This window comes from Carcharodon carcharias, chromosome 19, assembly GCF_017639515.1.
Source record: "Carcharodon carcharias isolate sCarCar2 chromosome 19, sCarCar2.pri, whole genome shotgun sequence".
Lineage (NCBI taxonomy): Eukaryota > Metazoa > Chordata > Chondrichthyes > Lamniformes > Lamnidae > Carcharodon > Carcharodon carcharias.
Window position 1 is genome coordinate 61,541,046 of NC_054485.1, and position 25,232 is coordinate 61,566,277.

The 25,232-nt window shown below is 48.7% G+C and overlaps 1 protein-coding gene across 1 annotated transcript in view; it reads right to left on the minus strand.

The window, feature by feature from the left end:
• tinagl1 (tubulointerstitial nephritis antigen-like 1) overlaps positions 1-25,232 on the minus strand; it is a 200,386-nt gene that overhangs the window by 170,506 nt on the left and 4,648 nt on the right. Inside the window, exon 3 of the mRNA XM_041212103.1 lies at positions 29-92. Within this exon, the coding sequence (XP_041068037.1) occupies positions 29-92 (64 nt within the window). The remainder of the gene's footprint in view (positions 1-28; positions 93-25,232) is intronic.

The following is a 25,232-nucleotide window of genomic DNA, read 5'->3' on the forward strand; positions in this document are numbered from 1 at the left end:
AACAAGCATGAGTGTGAGTCGTCCTTACCACAGGTTGCAGTTCTCTCTATATGTGGCTCCTGTTGGGTAGTGGAGCCAATTCCTTGTACAATCTAGAAAAAAAAAGAAACAATCAGCACAGGAATACCAGATAGAGAGAGAGTGAGAGAGAGCAATAGAGAGAGACAGAGCTAGAGAGAGTGAGAGAGAGAAGCAGAGCGAGAGAGACAGAGTGAGAGAGAGAGAGGCAGAGTGAGAAAGAGAGATAGGCAGGGAGAGTCAGAGAGAGGCAGAGAGAGAGAGAGAGAGAGAGAGGGAGAGAGGAAAAGTGTGAGAGAGAGAGCCAGAGTGAGAGAGAGAGAGGAAGAGTGAGAGAGAGAGAGGCTGAGTGAGAGGGAAACAGACAGAGAGAGTGAGAGTGAGAGGTAGACTGTGAGAGAGAGAGAGGCAGGGTAAGAGAGAGAGGCAGAGTGACAGAGAGAGAGGCAGAGTGAGAGAGAGAGAGAGGCAGAGTGAGAGAGAGAGAGGCAGAGTGAGAAAGAGAGAGGCAGACTGAGAGAAAGATAGAGACAGAGTAAGAGTGAGAGAGAGAGGGAAACAGAGTGAAAGAGAGAGATAGGCAGAGAGAGAAAGGGAGAGAGCGTGGCAGAGTGTGTGTGTGTGTGTGTGTGTGAGAGAGAGAGAGGCAGAGTGTGGGAGAGAGAGAGCCAGAGTGACAGAGAGAGAGGCAGAGTGAGAGAGAGAGAGAGAGAGAGGCAAAATGAGGGAGAAAGAGAGAGAGGCAGAGTGAAGCAGAGAGAGGGAGAGGCAGAGAGAGAGAGGCAGAGTGTGAGAGAGAGAAAGGCAGAGTGTGAGAGAGAGAGGCAGAGAGAGTGAGAGAGACAGAGGCAGAGTGAGGGAGAGGCAGAGTGAGAGAGAGAGTCAGAGTGACAGAGTGAGAGAGAGGCAGAGAGAGAGGCAGAGTGTGAGAGAGAGAGGCAGAGTTAGAGAGATAGAGGCAGAGTGAGAGGGAGAGAGAGGCAGGGTGAGTGAGAGAGAGGCAGAGTGAGAGAGAGGCAGAGTTAGAGGGAGAGAGGGGCAGAGTGAGAGAGAGAGAGTGGCAAAGTGAGAGAGAGAGAGGCAGAGTGAGAGAGAGAGAGGCAGAGTTAGAGAGACAGAGAGGCAGAGTGAGAGAGAGAGAGGCAGAGTTAGAGCGAGAGAGGCAGAGTGACAGAGTGAGAGAGAGGCAGAGAGAGGCAGAGTGTGAGAGAGAGAGGTAGAGTTAGAGAGATAGAGGCAGAGTGAGAGAGAGAGAGGCAGAGTGAGAGAGAGAGGCAGAGTTAGAGAGAGAGATGGGCAGAGTGAGAAAGAGAGAGTGGCAGAGTGAGAGAGAGAGGCAGAGTGAGAGAGAGAGAGGCAGAGTTAGAGAAAGAGTCAGAATGAGAGAGAGGCAGCATGAGGGAGAGAGAAGCAGAGAGAGAGAGAGGCAGAGTGAGAGAGAAACAGAGTGAGAGAGAGAGAGTGAGGCAGAGGAGTGAGAGAGAGAGGCAGAGTGAGAGAGAGAGAGGCAGAGGAGTGATAGAGAGATAGAGTGAGAGAGAGCCAGTGAGAGAGAGAGAGAGAGATATAGAGAGACAGATTGAGAGAGAGAGAGAGGCAGTGAGAGAGAGAGAGGCAGAGTGAGAGAGAGAGAGAGAGAGAGGCAGAATGAGAGAGAGAGGTCATGTGAGAGAACCATAGAACCATAGAACACTACAGCACAGAAAACAGGCCATTTGGCCCTTCTAGTCTGTGCCGAAATATTATTCCGCTACTCCCATTGACCTGCACCCAGTCCATAACCCTCCAGAACTCTCCCATCCATGTATCTATCCAATTTATTCTTAAAACTTAAGAGTGAGCCCACATTTACCATGGCAGCTCAAACCACAATCTCACCACTCTCTGAGTGAAGAAGTTTCCCCTAATGTTCCCCCTAAACCTTTCCCATTTCACCCTAAAGCCATGTTCTCTCGTGTTTATCTCTCCTAATCTAAGTGGAACGAGCCTACTCGCATTTACTTTGTCTATACCACTCATAATTTTGTAAACTTCTATCAAATCTCCCCTCATTCTTCTACGCTCCAAGGAATAAAGTCCTAACCTGTTTAATCTTTCCCTGTAACTCAACTACATAAGACCCAGCAACATCCTAGTAAATCTTCTCTGCACTCTCTCAATCTTACTGATATCCTTCCTGTAGTTAGGCGACCAGAACTGCACACAATACTCCAAAGTTGGCCTCACCAATGCCTTATACAACCTCACCATAACATCCCAACTCCTATACTCAATACTTTGATTTATGAAGGCCAGTATGCCAAAAGCTTTCTTTACAACCCTGTCTACCTGTGATGCCACTTTCAGGGAATTATGTATCTGAACTCCAGATCTCTTTGTTCCTCCGCACTCCTCAGTGCCCTACCATTTACTGCGTATGTCCTACCTTGGTTTGACCTTCCAAAATGTAACACCTCACACTTTTCTGCATTAAATTCCATCTGCAATTTTCTGGCCCATTTTTCCAGTTGGTCCAGATCCCTCTGCAAGCTTTGAAAGCCTTCCGCGCTGTCCACAATGCCTCCAATCTTAGTGTCATCAGCAAACTTGCTGATCCAATTCACCACATTATCATCCAAAACATTGATATAGACAACAAACATCAATGGTCCCAGCACAGATCCCTGAGGCACACCACTAGTCACAGACCTCCAGTCTGTGAAGCAATCATCCACTACCACTGTGTCTTCTCCCACACAGCCAATTTCAAATCCAGTTTACAACCTCTCCGTGGATACCAAGTGTCTGAACCTTCTGAACTAACCTCCCATGTGGGACCTTGTCAAAGGCCTTACTAAAGTCAATGTAGACAACATCCACAGCCTTTCATTCACCTAATTTCTTGGTAACCTCCTTGAAAAACTTTACAAGGTTCGTTAAACACGACCTACCATGCACAAAGCCATGCTGACTATCCTTAATCAGTCCTTGGCTGTCCAAATAATTATACATCCAATCTCTCAGAAAAAGATCTCTCAGAGAGAGAAAGAGAGAGAAAGGCAGAGTGAGAGAGAGAGAGAGGCAGAGTGAGAGAGAGAGAGGCAGACTGTGAGAGAGTGAGGGGGCAGACTGTGAGAGAGAGAGGCAGAGTGAGAGAGAGAGAGAGAGGCAGTGTAAGAGAGAGAGGCAGAGTGAGAGAGTAAGAGAGAGAGAGACAGAGTAAGAGAGCGAGAGAGAGACAGAATGAGAGAGAGAGAGATGGAATGAGAGAGAGAGAGACAGAGTGAGAGAGAGAGAGAGAAAGAGTGAGAGAGAGAGACAGAGAGAGGCAGAGTGGGAGAGAGAGACAGAGTGAGAGAGAGAGAGAGACAGCGAGAGAGAGAGACAGAGTGAGAAAGAGAGAGAGAAAGACAGAGAGAGAGAGACAGGGAGAGGCAGAGTGAGAGAGAAAGAGCGAGAGAGTAAGAGAGAGAGGCAGAATGCGAGAGAGAGAGAGACAGAGTGAGAGAGAGAGAGAAAGAGCGAGAGAGAGACACAGCAAGAGGCAGAGGGAGAGAGAGAGGCAGAGTTAGAGAGAGAGAGGAAGAGTGAGAGAGAGAGGCAGAGTGAGAGAGAGTGAGAGAGAGAGAAAAAGTGAGAGAGAGAGACAGTGAAAGGCAGAGTGAGAGAGAGAGAGGCAGAGTTAGAGAGAGAGTGGCAGAGTGAGTGAGAGAGAGAGATAGAGAGGCAGAGTGAGAGAGAGAGGCAGAGTGAGGGAGAGAGAGGCTGAGAGAGAGAGAGATAGGCAAAGGAGTGAGAGAGAGACAGTGAGGCAGAGCCAGTGAGAGAGGCAGAGTGAGAGAGAAAGAGAGAGAAAGAGATAGAGGCAGAACGAGAGAGAGAGACAGAGTGAGAGAGAGAGACAGAGTGAGAGAGAGAGTGAGAGAGAGAGAAAGAGTGAGAGAGAGATAGACAGAGAGAGGCAGAGTTAGAGAGAGAGAGGCAGAGTGAGAGAGAGAGAGGCAGAGTGAGAGAGAGAGTGAGAGAGAGAGAAAGAGTGAGAGAGAAATAGACAGAGAGAGGCAGAGTTAGAGAGAGAGAGGCAGAGTGAGAGAGAGAGAGAGGTAGAGTGAGGGAGAGAGAAGCAGGGAGAGAGAGGCAGAGTGAGAGAGAGAGAGCAGACTGTGAGAGAGTGAGAGAGGCAGACTGTGAGAGAGACAGTGTGAGAGAGAGAGGCAGTGTGAGAGAGAGAGGCAGACTAAGAGAGAGGCAGAGTGAGAAAGAGAGAGGTAGAGTGAGAGAGAGAGAGGCAGTGTGAGAGAGGGAGGTAGAATGAGAGAGAGGCAGAGTGAGAGAGAGAGACAGAGAGAGGCAGAGTGAGAGAGAAAGAGAGAGAGTAAGAGAGAGAGAGGCAGAATGAGAGAGAGACAGAGTGAGAGGGAGAGACAGTGAGAGAGAGAATGAGTGAGAGAGACAGCAAGAGGCAGAGAGAGAGAGGCAGAGTTAGAGAGAGAGAGGCAGAGTTAGAGAGAGAGAGGCAGAGTGAGAGAGAGAGACAGAGTGAGAGAGAGAGAGAGAGGCAGGGAGAGAGAGAGGCAGAGTTTGTGAGAAAGAGGGGCAGAGTGAGAGCAAGAGAGGCAGAGTGAGAGAGAGAGAGAGAGAGGCAGAGTGAAAGAGAGAGACAGAGTGAGAGAGAGAGAGAGAGGCAGAGAGAGATAGAGGCAGAGTGTGTGAGAAAGAGGGGCAGAGTGAGAGCAAGACAGGCAGAGTGAGAGAGAGAGAGAGAGAGAGAGGCAGAGTGAGAGAGAGAGAGAGGCAGAGTGAGAGAGAGAGGCAGAGAAGCAGATTGTGTGAGAAAGAGGGGCAGAGTGAGAGCAAGGGAGGCAGAGTGAGAGAGAGAGAGAGAGGCAGAGTGAGAGAGAGAGAGTGGGAGGCAGTGAGAAAGAGAGAGGCAGAGAGAGAGAGGCAGAGAGAGAGAGGCAGGGTGTGAGTGAGAGGCTGAGTGTGAGAGAGAGGCAGAGTGAGAGAGCGAGAGAGAGAGAGAGAGGCAGAGTGAGAGAGAGAGGCAGAGTGAGAGAGAGAGAGAGAGGCAGAATGAGAGAGAGAGGTCGTGTGAGAGAACCATAGAACCATAGAACACTACAGCACAGAAAACATGCCATTCGGCCCTTCTAGTCTGTGCCGAAATATTATTCCGCTACTCCCATTGACCTGCACCCAGTCCATAACCTTCCAGAACTCTCCCATCCATGTATCTATCCAATTTATTCTTAAAACCTAAGAGTGAGCCCGCATTTACCACGTCAGATGGCAGCTCGTTCCACACTCTCACCACTCTCTGAGTGAAGAATTTTCCCCCTAATGTTCCCCCTAAACCTTTCCCATTTCACCCTAAAGCTATGTCCGCTCATGTGTAGCTCTCCTAATCTAAGTGGAAAGAGTCTACTCGCATTTACTTTGTCTATACCCCTCATAATTTTGTAAATTTCTATCAAATCTCCCCTCATTCTTTTACGCTCCAAGGAATAAAGTCCTAACCTGTTTAATCTTTCCCTGTAACTCAACTCCTTAAGACCCGGCAACATCCTAGTAAATCTTCTCTGCACTCTCTCAATCTTACTGATATCCTTCCTGCAATTAGGCGACCAGAACTGCACACAATACTCCAAAGTTGGCCTCAACAATGTCTTATACAGCCTCACCATAACATCCCAACTCCTATACTCAATACTTTGATTTATGAAGGCCAGTATGCCAAAAGCTTTCTTTACAACCTTGTCTACCTGTGATGCCACTTTCAGGGAATTATGTATCTGAACTCCCAGATCCCTTTGTTCCTCCGCACTCCTCAGTGCCCTACCATTTACTGCGTATGTTCTACCTTGGTTTGACCTTCCAAAATGTAACACCTCACACTTTTCTGCATTAAATTCCATCTGCAATTTTCTGGCCCATTTTTCCAGTTGGTCCAGATCCCTCTGCAAGCTTTGAAAGCCTTCCTCGCTGTCCACAACACCTCCAATCTTAGTGTCATCAGCAAACTTGCTGATCCAATTCACCACATTATCATCCAAAACATTGATATAGACAACAAACATCAATGGTCCCAGCACAGATCCCTGAGGCACACCACTAGTCACAGACCTCCAGTCTGAGAAGCAATCATCCACTACCACTGTGTCTTCTCCCACACAGCCAATTTCAAATCCAGTTTACAACCTCTCCATGGATACCAAGTGTCTGAACCTTCCAAACTAACCTCCCATGTGGGACCTTGTCAAAGGCCTTACTAAAGTCAATGTAGACAACATCCACAGCTTTCATTCATCTACTTTCTTGGTAACCTCCTTGAAAAACTCTACAAGGTTCGTTAAACACGACCTACCATGCACAAAGCCATGCTGACTATCCTTAATCAGCCCTTGGCTGTCCAAATACTTATACATCCGATCTCTCAGAAAAAGATCTCTCAGAGAGAGAAAGAGAGAGAAAGGCAGAGTGAGAGAAAGAGAGGCAGAGTGAGAGAGAGAGAGAGAGAGGCAGAGTGAGAGAGAGAGAGAGAGAGGCAGACTGTGAGAGAGTGAGAGGGGCAGACTGTGAGAGAGAGAGGCAGAGTGAGAGAGAGAGAGGCAGTGTAAGAGAGAGAGGCAGAGTGAGAGAGTAAGAGAGAGAGAAGACAGAGTAAGAGAGCGAGAGAGAGGCAGAATGAGAGAGAGAGACAGAGTGAGAGAGAGAGAGACAGCGAGAGAGAGAGACAGAGTGAGAGAGAGAGAGAGAAAGAGTGAGAGGGAGAGACAGAGCGAGGCAGAGTGAGAGAGAGAGACAGAGTGAGAGAGAGAGAGACAGCGAGTGAGAGAGACAGAGTGAGAGAGAGAGAGAGAAAGAGTGAGAGAGAGAGACAGAGAGAGGCAGAGTGAGAGAGAAAGAGCGAGAGAGTAAGAGAGGCAGAATGAGAGAGAGACAGAGTGAGAGAGAGAGAGAGAGAGACAGAGTGAGAGAGAGAGAGAAAGAGCGAGAGAGAGACAGCAAGAGGCAGAGTGAGAGAGAGGCAGAGTTAGAGAGAGAGAGAGAGGAAGAGTGAGAGAGAGAGGCAGAGTGAGAGAGAGTAAGAGAAAGAGTGAGATAGAGAGACAGCGAGAGGCAGAGTGAGAGAGAGAGAGGTAGAGTTAGAGAGACAGAGAGAGGCAGAGTGAGAGAGAGAGGCGGAGTGAGGGAGAGAGAGGCTGAGAGAGAGAGAGAGAGAGTCAAAGGTGTGAGAGAGAGACAGTGAGGCAGAGCCAGTGAGAGAGGCAGAGTGAGAGAGAAAGAGAGAGAAAGAGATAGAGGCAGAACGAGAGAGAGAGACTGGGTGAGAGAGAGAGACAGAGTGAGAGAGAGTGAGAGAGAGAGAAAGAGTGAGAGAGAGATAGACAGAGAGAGGCAGAGTTAGAGAGAGAGAGGCAGAGTGAGAGAGAGAGAGAGATAGACTGAGAGAGTGAGAGAGGCAGTCTGTGAGAGAGAAGCAGTGTGAGAGAGAGAGAGGCAGTGTGAGAGAGAGAGAGAGAGGCAGTGTGAGAGAGAGAGGCAGACTAAGAGAGAGAGGCAGAGTGAGAAAGAGAGAGGTAGAGTGACAGAGAGAGAGGCAGTGTGAGAGGGAGGTAGAATGAGAGAGAGGCAGAGTGAGAGAGAGAGAGTGAGAGAGAGAGAGAGAGACAGAGTGAGAGAGAGAGAGAGGGAGGCAGAGTTAGAGAGAGAGAGGCTGAGAGAGAGAGGCAAAGGAGTGAGAGAAAGACAGTGAGAGAGAGAGACAGTGAGAGAGAGAGAGAGACAGAGTGAGAGAGAGAGAGGTAGAGAGAGAGGCAGAGTGAGAAAGAGAGAGAGAGACAGAGTCAGAGAGAGCGAGAGAGAGAGAGACACGGTGAGATAGAGAGGAAGAGTGAGAGAGAGAGAGAGTGAGAGAGAGAGACAGAATGAGAGAGAGAGAGAGACAGAGTGAGAAAGAGAGAGAGAGACAGAGAGGCAGAATGAGAGAGAGAGAGGTAGAGTGAGAGAGGCAGAGTGAGAGAGAGAGAGAGGCACAGTGAGAAAGGCAGAGAGTCAGAGAGAGAGAGCAGAGTGAGAGGGAGAGACAGAGTGAGAGAGATGTGGAGGGAGACAAAAATAGTGAAAGACAGAGGGAAATTGACACCAAACATACAGTAAAAAGTGAAAGATGGTGTTGATCTTTTGCAGCTTTTGAAAGGAGACTAACGAGACTGTGAAGCCCCAATAGAAACACCGGTGGGTTAAATATGCCTGTTCAGAATTGGTCAGAGTGAGCGGTGTACACGCTCAGAGTGAGTTTACTGTGGCTTGTGGCTCTCCCCTGTGCAATCATGACCCCCATCATACCTCCACACAGCCTTACCTTGCTCCCAGCCAAGCTACAATCACATGAGCTATGTTGTGAAGCTAGTTTGATACTAGGCCAGGTCTCGTGAACTGAAGTCAAACCTCAGAATGCCTCCCAGCTCTTTACAGCAGCTGTCTCACATCTCCCCCATTCAGTACAGCAGGAAGCTGTTCAGGTCATCGCAATGGCTAAATCAGAATGAGTCTGAAATTAATTTTTAAAATTACTTCTTGTAAATAGTTGTGTAAATATTGGCAATTGGATATTTGGAATGGTGGAAATACTTTAAAGAATCCAATCCTATGTTTATTTTATACAGTACTTCTCAGTTGCAATCTTTCAGAATAAAACCAAAAAGGCAGAAAATAGAGTTTGTACCAGTTACGAATTTAGAAACGGTTTCCACTGGCCTAATGTGGGGCTTCAAACTGCAAGGCCCACTCCAAAACCTGTCTCTCCGAGAGGGGGCAAGACACCAACCCCCAGAACTCGTCAAAATCTCAAGGATTATGGAGTCAGCTGCACAGCGAGATAGTGGAAAGAAATGTGAACCCAGAATACCCTATTCCCCATAAATAAACTCTGCATAACCTCACCCTGCTCATCAATGCCCCAGGCCAGCAACTGACCTTGAAAAACAGTTTCTCCTGATTTACCTCATCAAAAACACTCCACCACCACCAGTATTACTATCTGCTCACCCACAGCACCACCACTCCTCTGATAGATAATGGAACCGGTACCCCAGTGAGAGTCAGTGTGTGTGGAACCCATACCCCAGTGAGAGTCAGCGTGTGTGGAACCCGTACCCCAGTGAGAGTCAGCATGTGTGGAACCAGTACCCCAGTAAGAGTCAGCGTGTGTGGAACCCATACCCCAGTAACAGTCAGTGTGTGTGGAACTGTACCCCAGTGAGAGTCATTGTGTATGGAACCCGTACCCCGGTGAGAGTCAGTGTGTATGGAACCCGTACCCCAGTGAGAGTCAGCATGTGTGGAACTCTACCCCAGTGAGAGTCAGTGTGTATGGAGCCCGTACCCCAGTGAGAGTCAGTGTGTGTGGAACCCGTACCCCAGTGAGAGTCAGTGTGTGTGGAACTGTACCCCAGTGAGAGTCAGTGTGTGTGGAACCCGTACCCCAGTGAGAGTCAGCATGTGTGGAACTGTAGCCCAGTGAGAGTCAGTGTGTGTGGAACCCATACCCCAGTGAGAGTCAGCGTGTGTGGAACTGTACCCCAGTGAGAGTCATTGTGTATGGAACCCGTACCCCGGTGAGAGTCAGTGTGTATGGAACCCGTACCCCAGTGAGAGTCAGCATGTGTGGAACTCTACCCCAGTGAGAGTCAGTGTGTATGGAGCCCGTACCCCAGTGAGAGTCAGTGTGTGTGGAACCCGTACCCCAGTGAGAGTCAGTGTGTGTGGAACTGTACCCCAGTGAGAGTCAGTGTGTGTGGAACCCGTACCCCAGTGAGAGTCAGCATGTGTGGAACTGTAGCCCAGTGAGAGTCAGTGTGTGTGGAACCCATACCCCAGTGAGAGTCAGCGTGTGTGGAACTGTACCCCAGTGAGAGTCAGTGTGTGTGGAACCCGCACCCCAGTGAGAGTCAGCGTGTGTGGAACCCGTACCCCAGTGAGAGCCAGTGTGTGTGGAACCCGCACCCCAGTGAGAGTCAGTGTGTGTGGAACCCGTACCCCAGTGAGAGTCAGCGTGTGTGGAACTGTACCCCAGTGAGAGTCAGTGTGTGTGGAACCCGCACCCCAGTGAGAGTCAGTGTGTATGGAACCCGTACCCCAGTGAGAGTCAGTGTGTATGGAACCCGCACCCCAGTGAGAGTCAGTGTGTGTGGAACCCGCACCCCAGTGAGAGTCAGCGTGTGTGGAACCCGTACCCCAGTGAGAGTCAGCGTGTGTGGAACTGTACCCCAGTGAGAGTCAGTATGTGTCGAACCCGTACCCCAGTGACAGTCACCGTGTGTGGAACCCATACCCCAGTGAGAATCAGCATGTATGGAACCCGTACTCCAGTGAAAGTCAGCATGTGTGGAACTGTACCCCAGTGAGAGTCAGTGTGTGTGGAACCCGTACCCCAGTGAGAGCCAGTGTGTGTGGAACCCGTACCCTAGTGAGAGTCAGTGTGTGTGGAACCCGTACCCCAGTGAGAGTCAGCGTGTGTGGAACTGTACCCCAGTGAGAGTCAGCGTGTGTGGAACTGTACCCCAGTGAGAGTCAGTATGTGTCGAACCCGTACCCCAGTGACAGTCAGCATGTGTGGAACTGTAGCCCAGTGAGAGTCAGTGTGTGTGGAACCCGTTCCCCAGTGAGAGTCAGTGTGTATGGAGCCTGTACCCCAGTGAGAGTCAGCGTGTGTGGAACTGTACCCCAGTGAGAGTCAGTGTGTGTGGAACCCGCACCCCAGTGAGAGTCAGTGTGTGTGGAACCCGTACCCCAGTGAGAGTCAGCGTGTGTGGAACTGTACCCCAGTGAGAGTCAGCGTGTGTGGAACTGTACCCCAGTGAGAGTCAGTATGTGTCGAACCCGTACCCCAGTGACAGTCAGCATGTGTGGAACTGTAGCCCAGTGAGAGTCAGTGTGTGTGGAACCCGTTCCCCAGTGAGAGTCAGTGTGTATGGAGCCTGTACCCCAGTGAGAGTCAGCGTGTGTGGAACTGTACCCCAGTGAGAGTCAGTGTGTGTGGAACCCGCACCCCAGTGAGAGTCAGTGTGTGTGGAACCCGTACCCCAGTGAGAGTCAGCGTGTGTGGAACTGTACCCCAGTGAGAGTCAGTACGTGTCGAACCCGTACCCCAGTGACAGTCAGCGTGTGTGGAACCCATACCCCAGTGAGAATCAGCATGTATGGAACCCGTACTCCAGTGAAAGTCAGCATGTGTGGAACTGTACCCCAGTGACAGTGTGCATGGAACCCGTACCCCAGTGAGAGTCAGTGTGTGTGGAACCTGTACCCTAGTGAGAGTCAGTGTGTATGGAGCCTGTACCCCAGTGAGAGTCAGCATGTGTGGAACTGTACCCCAGTGAGAGTCAGCGTGTGTGGAAGCCATACCCCAGTGAAGGTCAGTGTGTGTGGAACCCATACATGAGTGGGAGTCAGCGTGTGTGGAAAGTCAGAATCTTCAGGAAGGGTGGGGAGAAAAATATCACACACAAGTTAAAATGAGACAGAGGAAATTTCAAACCCTAATCCATTTGTCCTCACATTTCAATGGAATTGAATATCTAAGGTTAATTGGCACACACCCACACCTTGTTGTAATTATTGCAAAGTTCACTCCCAACAATCTTCAGTGAGTGATGATTTGAAGGAATGTGATGGACTTTGTAACCACACTGAATGCCTGGCAGTATTATAAAATTTTCTTTTGCATGAAGCATAATGTAGAGGACACCTTGCTAATCCTAGAGGAATGCCCTCTGCAATCCCAGGTATGCAGCCTCCCCCTACAGCTCCCCTGCAAGGAGTCTCCCTCCTCAGCTGCAGCAGTGCAGTCAGCAGCCTGAGATCCTCAGGATAGACCCTTCGAAACTCTCCCCTCAATTTGATTTCTATGTTAAATGGTTGTTTAAATTACAGTTTATTCATTGCATCCCTCAAAAATGACATGAACACCTGTCAATCATTAATATAAAAAAGGTAGATGGCTTTGTTGAAGGTGACCTGCCCTGTGTCCTCGCAAAGCCTCCAAATCAGGAACCCTCTGAAAATGGAACGAGGCCTCCCTCACTTTCCAGGGAATGTGTCTCCAACATTATCTCCCTTAGGGAGCGCAGGAATCCATGGGCCAGCAGAACACCACTGTCAAAGGCCACAAAGCTCACAATATGTCCAGCACCCAGCTTGCTTGGCAATTTGTGGAGGCCCTGATGGAGGGAAGCTCCTCCTGTCTTAAGCATGTGCCCCAGGTCAGCCGTGGCTCAGTTGGTGGGACTCTTACCTCTGGGTTCAAGTCCCACTCCAGAGCTTAAGTGTAAAAACATAGGCTGACACTTCCTCGTGTGACTCCTCCAGTGGGTATAAAGATTCTCTGACACTATTTCAAAGACAAGCAGGGGAATTCTCCCTGGTGTCCTGGTCAATATTTATCTCTCAATCAATATCACACAAACAGATGGCCTGGTCATTAACACATTACTGTTTATGAGACCTGGCTGTGTGTAAATTGGCTGCCCTGTTCCCTACCTTACAACAGTGACAGAAATTCAAAAAGTATTTCATTGGCTACAAAGCATTTTGTGATGTCAATGGTGTGAAAAGTGCAATGTAAATACAAATCTCTCTTTCTTTACCAGAGCCTGGTTCTGGTGGCTTTAAAGAACAAAGAACAAAGAAAAGTACAGCACAGGAACAGACCCTTCGGCCCTCCAAGCCTGTGCCGATCATATTGCCCGTCAAACTAAAACATTTTGCACGTCCGTATCCCTCTATTCCCATCCTATTCATGTATTTGTCAAGCTGCCTCTTAAACACCACTATCGTACCTGCTTCCACCACCTCCTCTGGCAGCGAATTCCAGACACCCACTACCCACTGTGAAAAAACTTGCCCCGTACATCTCCTCTATAGTTTTCTCCTCTCACCTTAAATCTATGTCTCCTAGCAATTGACTCTTCCACCCTGGGAAAAAGCTTCTGACTATCTACTCTGTACATGCCACTCATAATTTTGTAAACTTCTATCAAGCCGCCCCTCAATCTCCGTCGTTCTAGTGAGAACAATCCGAGTTTCTCCAACCTCTCCTCATGGCTAATAACCTCCAGACCAGGCAGCATCCTGATAAACCTCCTCTGCACCCTCTCCAATGTCTCCATATCCTTCTGGTAATGCGGCAACCAGAATTGCACGCAATATTCCAAGTGTGGCCTAACCAAGGTTCTATACAGCTGCAGCATGACTTCCCAGCTTTTATGCTCAATACCCCTGCCGATGAAGGCAAGCATGCCATATGCCTTCCTGACTACCTTATCCACCTGCATTGCCACGTTCAGTGACCTGTGGACCTGTACACCCAGATCCCTCTGCCCGTCGGTGCACTTAAGGGTTCTGCCATTTACTGTATAATTCCTGCCTGTATTAGACCTTCCAAAATGCATTACCTCGCATTTGTCCAGATTAAACTCCATCTGCCATTTCTCCGCCCAAGTCTCAACTGATCTTTATCCTGTTGTATTCTTTGACAATCCTCTTCACTATCTGCAACTCCTCCAACCTTATTGTCATCTGCAATAATTAGCCCAGTTACATTTTCCTCCAAATCATTTACGTATACTACAAACAGCAAAGGTCCCAACACTGATCCCTGTGGAACACCACTAGTCACAGCTCTCCATTCAGAAAAGCACCCTTCCACTGCTACCCTCTGTCTTCTATGACCAAGCCAATTCTGTATCCATCTTGCCAGCTCACCTCTGATCCCATGCGACTTTACCTTCTGTACCAGTCTGCCATGAGGGACCTTGTAGAAAAGATAAAAGCACCATTTTTTTCAATTTTACTTCTGCCTTTACCTGTTCCTCTTCTAATTGATTCCTGTGTGTAAGTGTTCAGGGGCCTTATCTGCTGGTCATGAAAAGTGCTATATAAATGCAATTCTTTACTTTTGGAGTCGGTGAGAGGGTGAGGGGTGGGTACCAGATCAGGAGAAAGAGTAGGGGGGCAAGTCCCAGGTCAGCGGAGAGGGTGAGGGGCGGGTACCAGGTCAAGGGAGAGGGTGAGGTGTGGGTACCAGATCAGGAGAAAGAGTAGGGGGGCAAGTCCCAGGTCAGGGGAGAGGGTGAGGGGTGGGTACCAGGTCAGGGGAGAGGGTGAGGGGCGGGTACCAGGTCAGGGGAGAGGGTGAGGGGCTGGTACCAGGTCAGGTATTGAATTGGTCTGAGTCTAGCCTGAATCCACCAGCTTTCTTCTGTCAGACTAAAGATCAAGTGTATCAGCTCCAACCGTGCTTCAGGCAAACACAGGGTGACCGTATATCAAGACTGGGGACAGAGGGACAAACTGTCATCAGTAAAAGGAACCACAGAGCCGTCGGATTGTGACAAAAATCTATCAGATTATTGCCGTCCTCACCCCAGTCTGATCCGCGTGATTCCACATCCACACAAGGCCTTACTTCAGCTACCCTCTGGAATAACCCAGCAAACCACTTAGTCAAGTCAAAGCTTTCCAGCATAACCAGGGATAGGCAATAAATACCAGCATTGCCAATGATGCTCACATTCCAAGACTGTATTAAAAAATCACCATCAGCAGTATTGACAGGACAGACTATTAAACTCTCAACACACACAACAAAGTCAAGTCTTATTGGTTTGATAGATTTATAATGTGCTCAGAGAAGGCCCTCCCCCATTCCCCTCATGACAATCTCACGGCTGGGTTGGTGTCTGGCTGAGACTGACTGCACCTTCCTGACCAATTAGGTTCAGGGTCCCTGACAGCTCACTGCTTTTGGTGAATGAGTGAGGGAAGCAGAGAGTCCATTACTCTCCAGAGGGTGCCATTGGGTGCTTCACAGTGACCAGATTGTACATGGTAAAGACTCAGCTGGTTGGTCTCCAGTCCTTTCAATGGGGTCTGGGTAAGAAAGAGGCAACATGACATTATCAAGAAGTCAACCTCACGAAAGATGTTGAGAATGCACTGTATCAATCAGGTCCTGACTGACAGATAAGAATCACTGACAATTCCATGGCTGACGACTAACTTGTGAAACCTGATGCAGATAAGAGCTTGGCACAGAATTATCTTGGCAACTAGCTTCTTTCAACTAATATCTGGGTAAACACCATGGCAGACCAGCAAAATTTTGAATTCTGCTGATGAACTAATGGATCAGAGTAACAGTAACCCATTCCCAGGGTCCCTGGGTTAGAGTAACAGTAACCCAATCCCAGGGTCCCTGGGTTAGAGTAACAGTAACCCAATCCCAGGGTCCCTGGGTTAGAGTAACAGTAACCCAATCCCAGGGTCCCTGGGTTAGAGTAACAGTAACCCATTCCCAGGGTCCCTGGGTTAAAGTAACAGTAACCCAATCCGAGGGTCCCTGGGCTAGAGTAACAGTAACCCAATCCCAGGGTCCCTGGGTTAGAGTAACAGTAACCCAATCCCAGGGTCCCTGGGTTAGAGTAACAGTAACCCAATCCCAGGGTCCCTGGGTTAGAGTAACAGTAACCCAATCCCAGGATCCCTGGCTTACAGTGACAATAACCCAATCCCTGGTTTAGAGTAACAATAACCCAATCCCAGGTTCCCTGGGTTAGAGTAACAATAACCCAATCATAGGGTCCCTGGGTTAGAGTAACAGTAACCCAATCCCTGGGTTAGAGTAACAGTAACCCAATCCCAGGGTCCCTGGGTTAGAGTAACAGTAACCCAATCCCAGGGCCTCTGGCTCAGAGTAACAGTAACCCAATCCCAGGGTCCCTGGCTTAGAGTAACAGTAACCCAATCCCAGGGTCCCTGGGTTAGAGTAACAGTAACCCAATCCCAGGGTCTCTGGGTTAGAGTAACAGTAACCCAATCCCAGGGTCCCTGGGTTAGAGTAACAATAACTCAATCCCAGGGTCCCTGGGTTAGAGTAACAGTAACCCATTCCCAGGGTCCCTGGGTTAGAGTAACAATAACTCAATCCCAGGGTCCCTGGGTTAGAGTAACAGTAACCCATCCCCAGGGTCCCTGGGTTAGAGTAACAATAAGCCAATCCCAGGGTCCCTGGGTTAGAGTAACAATAACCCAATCCCAGGGTCCCTGGCTCAGAGTAACAGTAACCCAATCCCAGGGTCCCTGGGTTAGAGTAACAGTAACCCAATCCCAGGGTCCCTGGGTTAGAGTAACAGTAACCCAATCCCAGGGTCCCTGGGCTAGAGTAACAGTAACCCAATCCCAGGATCCCTGGATTACAGTGACAATAACCCAATCCCTGGTTTAGAGTAACAATAACCCAATCCCAGGGTCCCTGGGTTAGAATAACAATAACCCAATCATAGGGTCCCTGGGTTAGAGTAACAGTAACCCAATCCCTGGGTTAGAGTAACAGTAACCCAATCCCAGGGTCCCTGGGTTAGAGTAACAGTAACCCAATCCCAGGGTTCCTGGATTAGAGTAACAGTAACCCAATCCCAGGGTCCCTGGGTTAGTGTAACAATAACCCAATCCCAGGGTCCCTGGGTTAGAGTAACAGTAACCCAATCACAGGGTCCCTGGGTTAGTGTAACAATAACCCAATCCCAGGGTCCCTGGGTTAGAGTAACAGTAACCCAATCACAGGGTCTCTGGCTCAGAGTAACAGTAACCCAATCCCAGGGTCCCTGGGTTAGAGTAACAGTAACCCAATCCCAGGGTCTCTGGCTCAGAGTAACAGTAACCCAATCCTAGGGTCCCTGGGTTAGAGTAACAGTAACCCAATCCCAGGGTCTCTGGCTCAGAGTAACAGTAACCCAATCTCAGGGTCCCTGGGTTAGAGTAACAGTAACCCATTCCCAGGGTCCCTGGGTTAGAGTAACAATAAGCCAATCCCAGGGTCCCTGGGTTTGAGTAAGAATAACCCAATCCCAGGGTCCCTGGGTTAGAGTAACAATAAGCCAATCCCAGGGTCCCTGGGTTTGAGTAAGAATAACCCAATCCCAGGGTCCCTGGCTCAGTGTAACAGTAACCCAATCCCAGGGTCCCTGGATTAGAGTAACAATAACCCAATCCCAGGGTCCCTGGATTAGAGTAGCAATAATCCAATCCCAAGCTCACAGGTTAGAGTAACTATAACCCAATCCCAGGGTCCCTGGGTTAGGCTAATAATGACCCTGCTCCAGGGGCCCCAGTTAGAGAAATAAGAATTCAGCCTGGGATCCTGGGTTAAAGTACTAGTAACCCAATCCCAGGGTCCAGTGTTAGAGTAATAACAGCCCAGCCCCAGGGTCCCAGTTTAAAGAAATAATAACCCAGCCCCAGGGTCCCGGGTTAGAGTAATAATAACCCAATCCCAGGGTCCGGGTTAGGGTATTAATAAACCAATCCCACGGTCCTGGGTGGAGTAATAAAACCTCAATCTCAGGGTCCCGGGTTGAAGCATTAATAACCCAGTCCCAGGGTCCAGGGTTAGAGTAATAACAGCCTAGCCCCAGAGTCCCAGTTTAAAGTAATAATAATCCAGCCCTAGGGTCCCAGGTTGGAATAATGCTAACAAAAACAAAAACAAAAAAACAAAAACAAAAAACTGCAGGTGCCAGAAATCCAAAACAAAAACAGAATTACGTAGAAAAACTCAGCAGGTCTGGCAGCATCGGCGGAGAAGAAAAGAGTTGACGTTTCGAGTCCTCATGACCCTTCGACAGAACTAGGTGAATCCCAGGAAGGGTTGAAATATAAGCTGGTTTAAGGTGGTGGTGGTGGGGGCGGGGGGCAGAGGGGGGGGTGGGGAGGGGTGGTTGTTGGGTTGGGGGAGAGAAGTGGAGGGGGGTGGTGTGGTTGTAGGCAAAAGCAGTGATAGAAGCAGATCATCAAAAGATGTCACAGACGGCAGAACAAAAGAACACATAGGTGTCGAAGTTGGTGATATTATCTAAACGAATGTGCTAATTAAGAATGGATGGTAGGGCACTCAAGGTACAGCTCTAGTGGGGGTGGGGGGAGCATAAAAGATTTAAAAATATTTAAAAATAATGGAAATAGGACGGAAAAATTAAAATCTATATAATTTATTGGAAAAAAACAATTTCGCCCGAACAATCCCCATCCACCATTTCTCTCCTCCGTCTGGCTGAACTTGTTCTCACACTGAACAATTTCTCCTTCAACTCCTCTCACTTCCTCCAAATAAAAGGTGTGGCTATGGGTACCCGCATGGGCCCCAGCTATGCCTGTCTCTTTATGGGGTATGTGGAACATTCCTTGTTCCAGTCCTACTCTGGCCCCCTTCCACAACTCTTTCTCCGCTACATCGATGATTACTTCGGTGCTGCTTCGTGCTCTTGTCGGGACTTGGAAAAATTTATTAATTTTGCTTCTGATCTCCACCCCTCCATCATTTTCACGTGGTCCATCTCTGACACTTCCCTTCCCTTCCTTGACCTCTCTGTCTCAATCTCTGATGATAGACTGTCCACCAATATCCATTACAAACTTACTGACTCCCACAGCTACCTCGACTACAGCTCCTCACACCCCACTTCCTGTAAGGACTCCATCCCATTCTCTCAGTTCCTTCGCCTCCGTCGCATCTGTTCCGATGATGCTACCTTCAAAAACAGTTCCTCTGACATGTCCTCCTTCTTCCTTAACCGAGGTTTTCCACCCATGGTGGTTGACAGAGCCCTCAACTGTGTCCGGCCCATCTCCTGCACATCCGCCCTCACGCCTTCTCCTCCCTCCCAGAAACATGATAGGGTCCCCCTTGTCCTCACTTATCACCCCACCAGCCTCCGCATTCAAAGGATCATCCTCCGCCATTTCCGCCAACTCCAGCATGATGCCACCACCAAACACATCTTCCCTTCACCCCCCCTATCGGCATTCCGTAGGGATCGTTCCCTCCGGGACACCCTGGTCCACTCCTCCATCACCCCCTACTCCTCAACCCCCTCCTATGGCACCACTCCATGCCCACGCAAAAGATGTAACACCTGCCCCTTCACTTCCTCTCTCCTCACCGTCCAAGGGCCCAAACACTCCTGTCAAGTGAAGCAACATTTCACTTGCATTTCCCCCAACTTAGTCTACTGCATCCGTTACTCCCAATGTGGTCTCCTCTACATTGGAGAGACCAAACGTAAACTGGGCGACTGCTTTACAGAACACCTGCGGTCTGTCCGCAAGAATGACCCAAACCTCCCTGTCGCTTGCCATTTCAACACTCCACCCTGCTCTCATGCCCACATGTCTGTCCTTGGCTTGCTGCATTGTTCCAGTGAAGCCCAACGCAAACTGGAGGAACAACACCTCATCTTCCGACTAGGCACTTTACAGCCTTCCGGACTGAATATTGAATTCAACAACTTAAGGTCTTGACCTCCCTCCTCCATCCCCACCCCCTTCCGTTTGTTTTTTTCCAATAAATTATATAGATTTTTCTTTTTCCCTCCTATTTCCATTATTTTTAAATATTTTAAAATCTTTTATGCTCCCCCCACCCCCACTAGAGCTATACCTTGAGTGCCCTACCATCCATTCTTAATTAGCACATTTGTTTAGATAAAATCACCAACTTCGACACCTATGTGTTCTTTTGTTCTGCCGTCTGTGACATCTTTTGATGATCTGCTTCTATCACTGCTTTTGCCTACAACCACACCACCCCCCTCCACTTCTCTCCCCCCACCCAACGCTCCCCCCCCCAACCCCACCCTCCACCCCCCACCACCACCACCACCTTAAACCAGCTTATATTTCAACCCTTCCTGGGATTCACCTAGTTCTGTCGAAGGGTCATGAGGACTCGAAATGTCAACTCTTTTCTTCTCCGCCGATGATGCCAGACCTGCTGAGTTTTTCTAGGTAATTCTGTTTTTGTTTTGGAGTAATAATAACCCAATCCCAGGCTCCCAGGTGAGAGTATATACTAATCCAACCCCAGAGTCCCAAGCTGGACTAATAATACCCCAATCCCAGGGTCTCGGGTAGGAGTAATGATAACCCAATCCCAGGGTCCCAGACTGGTGTAATAATAACCTAATCTCTGGATCCCGATTTAGAATCATAATAACCTAGGGTCACGGGTTAGGGAAATAATAACACAGCCCCAGTGTCCTGGGTCAGAGAAATAGTAAACCAGCCCAGGTCCTAGGTTAGAGTAATAATAAACCAGCCTCAGAGTCCCAGGTTGGAGTAATAATGACCTAGCCCCCAGGGTTCCATCTTAGATAATAATAAACCGGCCCCTGGGTCCCAGGTTGGAGTAATAATGGCCCAGCTCCAGGGTTTCAGGTCGGAGTAATAATGACTCAGCCCCCAGATTTCAAGTTGGAGTAATAATCACCGAATCCCGGGGTCCTGGGTTAGAGAAATAATAACCCAATCCCAGAGTTCATGACTCACATTTTGCAGGCCTTGCCTTTGTGATTTTGATGAAAATAAATGGTGAAATTCCAGGAAAAAGGCCCAATATTACAATAAAAACACCTTTACAGAGTGAAATGGAATTTGCTTTACCAAGCGTGTGGACAGCAGTGTTGACTAACACCAGATTCCCTGTCCATCAATCCTTATTTCAATTCTCACAACATTCCCCCTTGGCCTTACAATCCCCAGCTCTTGTTTCACACACATTCTGGGAAAAGCGCTCATTGCAGAATGGGAGCAAAATAAAACTTTCCCGCTCGCACCAACTGTCCACTCCAAATCCCTTCCAGGTGAGTGAAACACCCACTTTAAATCCCTCTGCACAAATAGGGAGGAACATGGAGTGTGTCAGTAACCAGCTGGGCCAGACAGTGATCAACCTGTAAGCGCCGCTGTCAATCAGTGAAAAGTGACAACGAGAGTGGTGTGAAAGTCTGAGCCGGTAACCAGCCTGAATTGCAGCATTTGGGGACATAGCTTAGTCTTTGTAATGACCCAGCAAAATATGAACCCAAAGCTTCGGCCTGTAATAATAACCCAGCCCCAGGGTCCTGGGTTAGAGTAATAACAACCCAAGGAAGGAGAGGACTCTGACTAGAAACCTTCACCATTAAAAGGGCTATTGTCAAAAACATTGGCAGAGAAATGTGATACAAACCCAGTGGTAAAGACAAGGTATCACTGACCACATCAAACATTCAAACAATGACAATGCTTTTTTTCAATTTTGTTTCGTCCCCTCTGTATTTATCTGGGAATCAGTCCTACATCCACACTTTACCTAAATAGCCATGCTTCAACTGTGAACGTAGATAGTCTTGGCAGGTTATCTGACCATGGAGAAATTGTCAGTTGCAATAAAATCATTAACTAGTTCTTTCCAACAGAGGCTGCTAGATACAGAGCTGGAACAACAATCAGAGTGATCTAAATTTAAGAAAGAAGTGAAAGAATTTGCATTTCTAGAACAGTTTTCAAAGCTTCAAGGTGGCTAAAAATGCCAATCAAGCATTTTGAAGTTTAGGCACTGTTGTAATGTAGGAAATGCAGCAGCCAATTTACACACAGCAAGCTCCCACAAGCAGCATTGTGATAATGAGCAGATCACCTGTTTTTTAGTGCTGTTACTGGAGAGATAAATATTGGTCAAGGCACCAGGGAGATTGCTGTTCTTCAGAATAGTGCCATGTGATCTCTTATGTCCGCCTGAGAGGGTAGATAGGGCTCGAGTTTAACATCTCATCTGAAAGCTGCATCGCCGACAGTGCAGCACTCTCTCAGCACGGCATGAAATGTCAGCCAGGATGACATGCTCAAGTCTGCAGTGGGCCTTGAATCCATATCTATGGGAATCTGAGGTGAGGGAACTATCGAATGTCCCAAGATTGATTTGCTCTCCTTTGCTAACCTACCACACTGAGGCCAAATGGGGCAACCTGACTGATGCCAGCTAACAAAACTCAGAGCAAAAGGCCAATGAGCCTGGCATCTTCCTGTGCCGTGGGCTCGGTACCATAGCATTTGCTGCACTGTGACTCATCAAGGGAGCTGGGCCAAAGCATTATATTGTGGGGAGACACTGAGAGGCAACAGGCAAATTTTGGCTGGTTAGTTTGTGCAGGATGGCTAATCCCATATAAGAGTGACAGGTCACCTGTTTTTTAGTGCTGTTACTGCAGAGATAAATATTGGTCAAGGCACCAGGGAGATTGCTGTTCTTCAGAATAGTGCCATGTGATCTCTTATGTCCGCCTGAGAGGGTAGATAGGACTCGAGTTTAACATCTCATCTGAAAGCTGCACCGCCGACAGTGCAGCACTCCCTCAGCACGACATGAAATGTCAGCAGGGGGCAGTACTCAATGGGCAGGTGGACAAAGCTCCCCAGGTAGTACCCAGGGGAGGGGGGTGGACAAAGCTCCCCAGGTAGTACCCGGGGAGGGGGGTGGACAAAGCTCCCCAGGTAGTACCCGGGGAGGGGGGTGGACAAAGCTCCCCAGCAGTACCCGGGCAGGTGGACAAAGCTCCCCAGCAGTACCCGGGCAGGTGGACAAAGCTCCCCAGCAGTACCCGGGCAAGTGGACAAAGCTCCCCAGGTAGTACCCGGGCAGGTGGACAAAGCTCCCCAGCAGTACCCGGGCAAGTGGACAAAGCTCCCCAGGTAGTACCCGGGCAGGTGGACAAAGCTCCCCAGCAGTACCCGGGCAAGTGGACAAAGCTCCCCAGGTAGTACCCGGGCAGGTGGACAAAGCTCCCCAGGTAGTACCCGGGCAGGTGGACAAAGCTCCCCAGGCAATATGGGCTGAATTTTCCCTTTCCTGCCTCTGCGAGACCAGGAGCAAAGTTGGAATTTTGTGTCAGACACTCACCACGTTTCATCCTTTCAGCAATGGTGCTGGAGGCAGGGTCAACACAGCAGAGATTACCTGCTGCAGACCCAAACTGGGGGGAATGTTGATGGCATCACTGAGATTGCTCCAGTGGATGGGTCACTGCTCTTGCTAGAACTCGGCAGCTAAATGGAGGCAGCCTCCTGGCAACAGGCCAGGGGTATGGGGTGGGGTGGGGTGGGGGGTGGGGTGGCGGGCACCTATGCCTCCTCTCAATCACCCAGCGCGACCCTCCAGGGATGTAACAGCCACAGCCCCAGCCATGAGCCATCCTGAGGGGAAACCTCCCTCCACAATGATAGCCTCACTGCTGTGATCAGGCCAAATTTACAATTTTTCATAATCTTTCAGACAGCAATACCATGTTGAGGAGCCTCAGCACACCCAGCTCTCCCAGTGGGACTGAAAGCCAGACACCACTACGGGCTCTCAGATTGTGCCTCCTGCTTCCCTGGTGCCCTACACCAGCCTCAATTGGACGGGAGTCCCAGAGGCAGCTTTTTAATTGGCCGTCTCTGGAAAGATTGTGACCAATGCCCAACCCCGCGTCACTTCCAGATTCCCCTCCTGAAATTGAGGCAGGTAGCAGGATTATGACATTACCAGGAAAATTCAGCCCAATGTTTCAGGTTGATGAACTTTCATCAGTGTCTGTCCCTATGTCAAACTCTGCATTATGCTGACACTTGCACCTTCCCATTGTTATACCCAATATTACAAAAAATATACTTTATTGACTTTAGGATGATGTGCTCAAGTCTACAATGGGACTTGAACCTATGGCCTTCTGAGTTCAAGGTGAGAGAACTTCCAACTGATCCAAGATCAATTTGCTCACCTTACCTAACGTGGACACAAGCCAATTGGGGCAGCCTGGCTGACATCAGCTAACAAAACTCAGAGCAGAAGGACAATGAGCCTGAGATCTTCCTGCGCCTTTGGGGCTCAGAACCACAGCACTCAATGCATTATGACTCAAGGGAGCTAGGCCAAAGCATAACATTTCAGGGAGACACAGAGACAACATGGCAAATTTTGAGTGAAGTTAGGAGGTCCTGGGGGCTGTGAAAGGCATTATGCATATGCATGTTCTTCTTCCTTACTTAACCCAGTTTTTCTAGTGTTTTCTGTGGCTTAACTGGTTGCATTCTTCTCTCAGTGTTCAGTGTGTTGTGGGCTCAAGTCTTACCTGGGCACATAACTCAAAGTTAAAATTCCAGTGTTGTACTGAGGGAGTGCATGTCAGAGGTGTCATTTTCAGAGGAGGTGTTAAACCGAGGCACTGTCTGCCCTTTAAGCTAATTATAAAAGGTCCCTTGCACTATTTGGTAGGAAACCAGGGGAGTTCTCCCTGGTGTCCTGGCCAATATTTATCAATCAACGTCACAAAAACAGATGATTATGCCCTTATCATATTGGTGCGTGTGGGAGCTTGGTATGCATTTTTTTTTATAAACAGTACAACAGTGACTACACCTCCAAAACACTTCATTGGCTATTATGCTCCATGGAACATCCCGTGGTCATGGAGGGTGCTATAAATCCATGTCATTTTTTTCGAACACACCACACTTGCCCAATCAGACCACAATACATTCTTACCTGGAAAAACTCAGCAGGTCTGGCAGCATCGGCGGAGAAGAAAAGAGTTGACGTTTCGAGTCCTCATGACCCTTCGACAGAACTTGAGTTCGAGTCCAAGAAAGAGTTGAAATATAAGCTGGTTGCTTGCCATTTTAACACTCCACCCTGCTCTCTTGCCCACATGTCTGTCCTTGGCTTGCTGCATTGTTCCAGTGAAGCCCAACGCAAACAGGAGGAACAACACCTCATCTTCCGACTAGGCACTTTACAGCCTTCCGGACTGAATATTGAATTCAACAACTTTAGGTCGTGAGCTCCCTCCCCCATCCCCACCCACTTTCTGTTTCCCCCTTCCTTGTTTTTCCAATAAATTATAAAGATTTTCCTTTTCCCACCTATTTCCATTATTTAAAAAAAAAATTAGAAAAAATAAAAAAAAAACCCACTAGAGCTATACCTTGAGTGCCCTACCATCCATTCTTAATTAGCACAATCGTTTAGATAATATCACCAACTTTAACTTTAACACCTATGTGTTCTATTGTACTATTGTCGTTGACATCTTTTGATGATCTGCTTCTATCACTGCTTGCTTGTCCTTACAACCACACCCCACCCCCCCCACCTCTCTCTCGCTCTATCTCTCCGCCCCCCCCACACACACACCTTAAACCAGCTTATATTTCAACTCTTTCTTGGACTCGAACTCAAGTTCTGTGGAAGGGTCATGAGGACTCGAAACGTCAACTCTTTTCTTCTCTGCCGATGCTGCCAGACCTGCTGAGTTTTTCCAGGTAATTCTGTTTTTGTTTTGGATTTCCAGCATCCGCAGTTTTTTTGTTTTTAACAATAC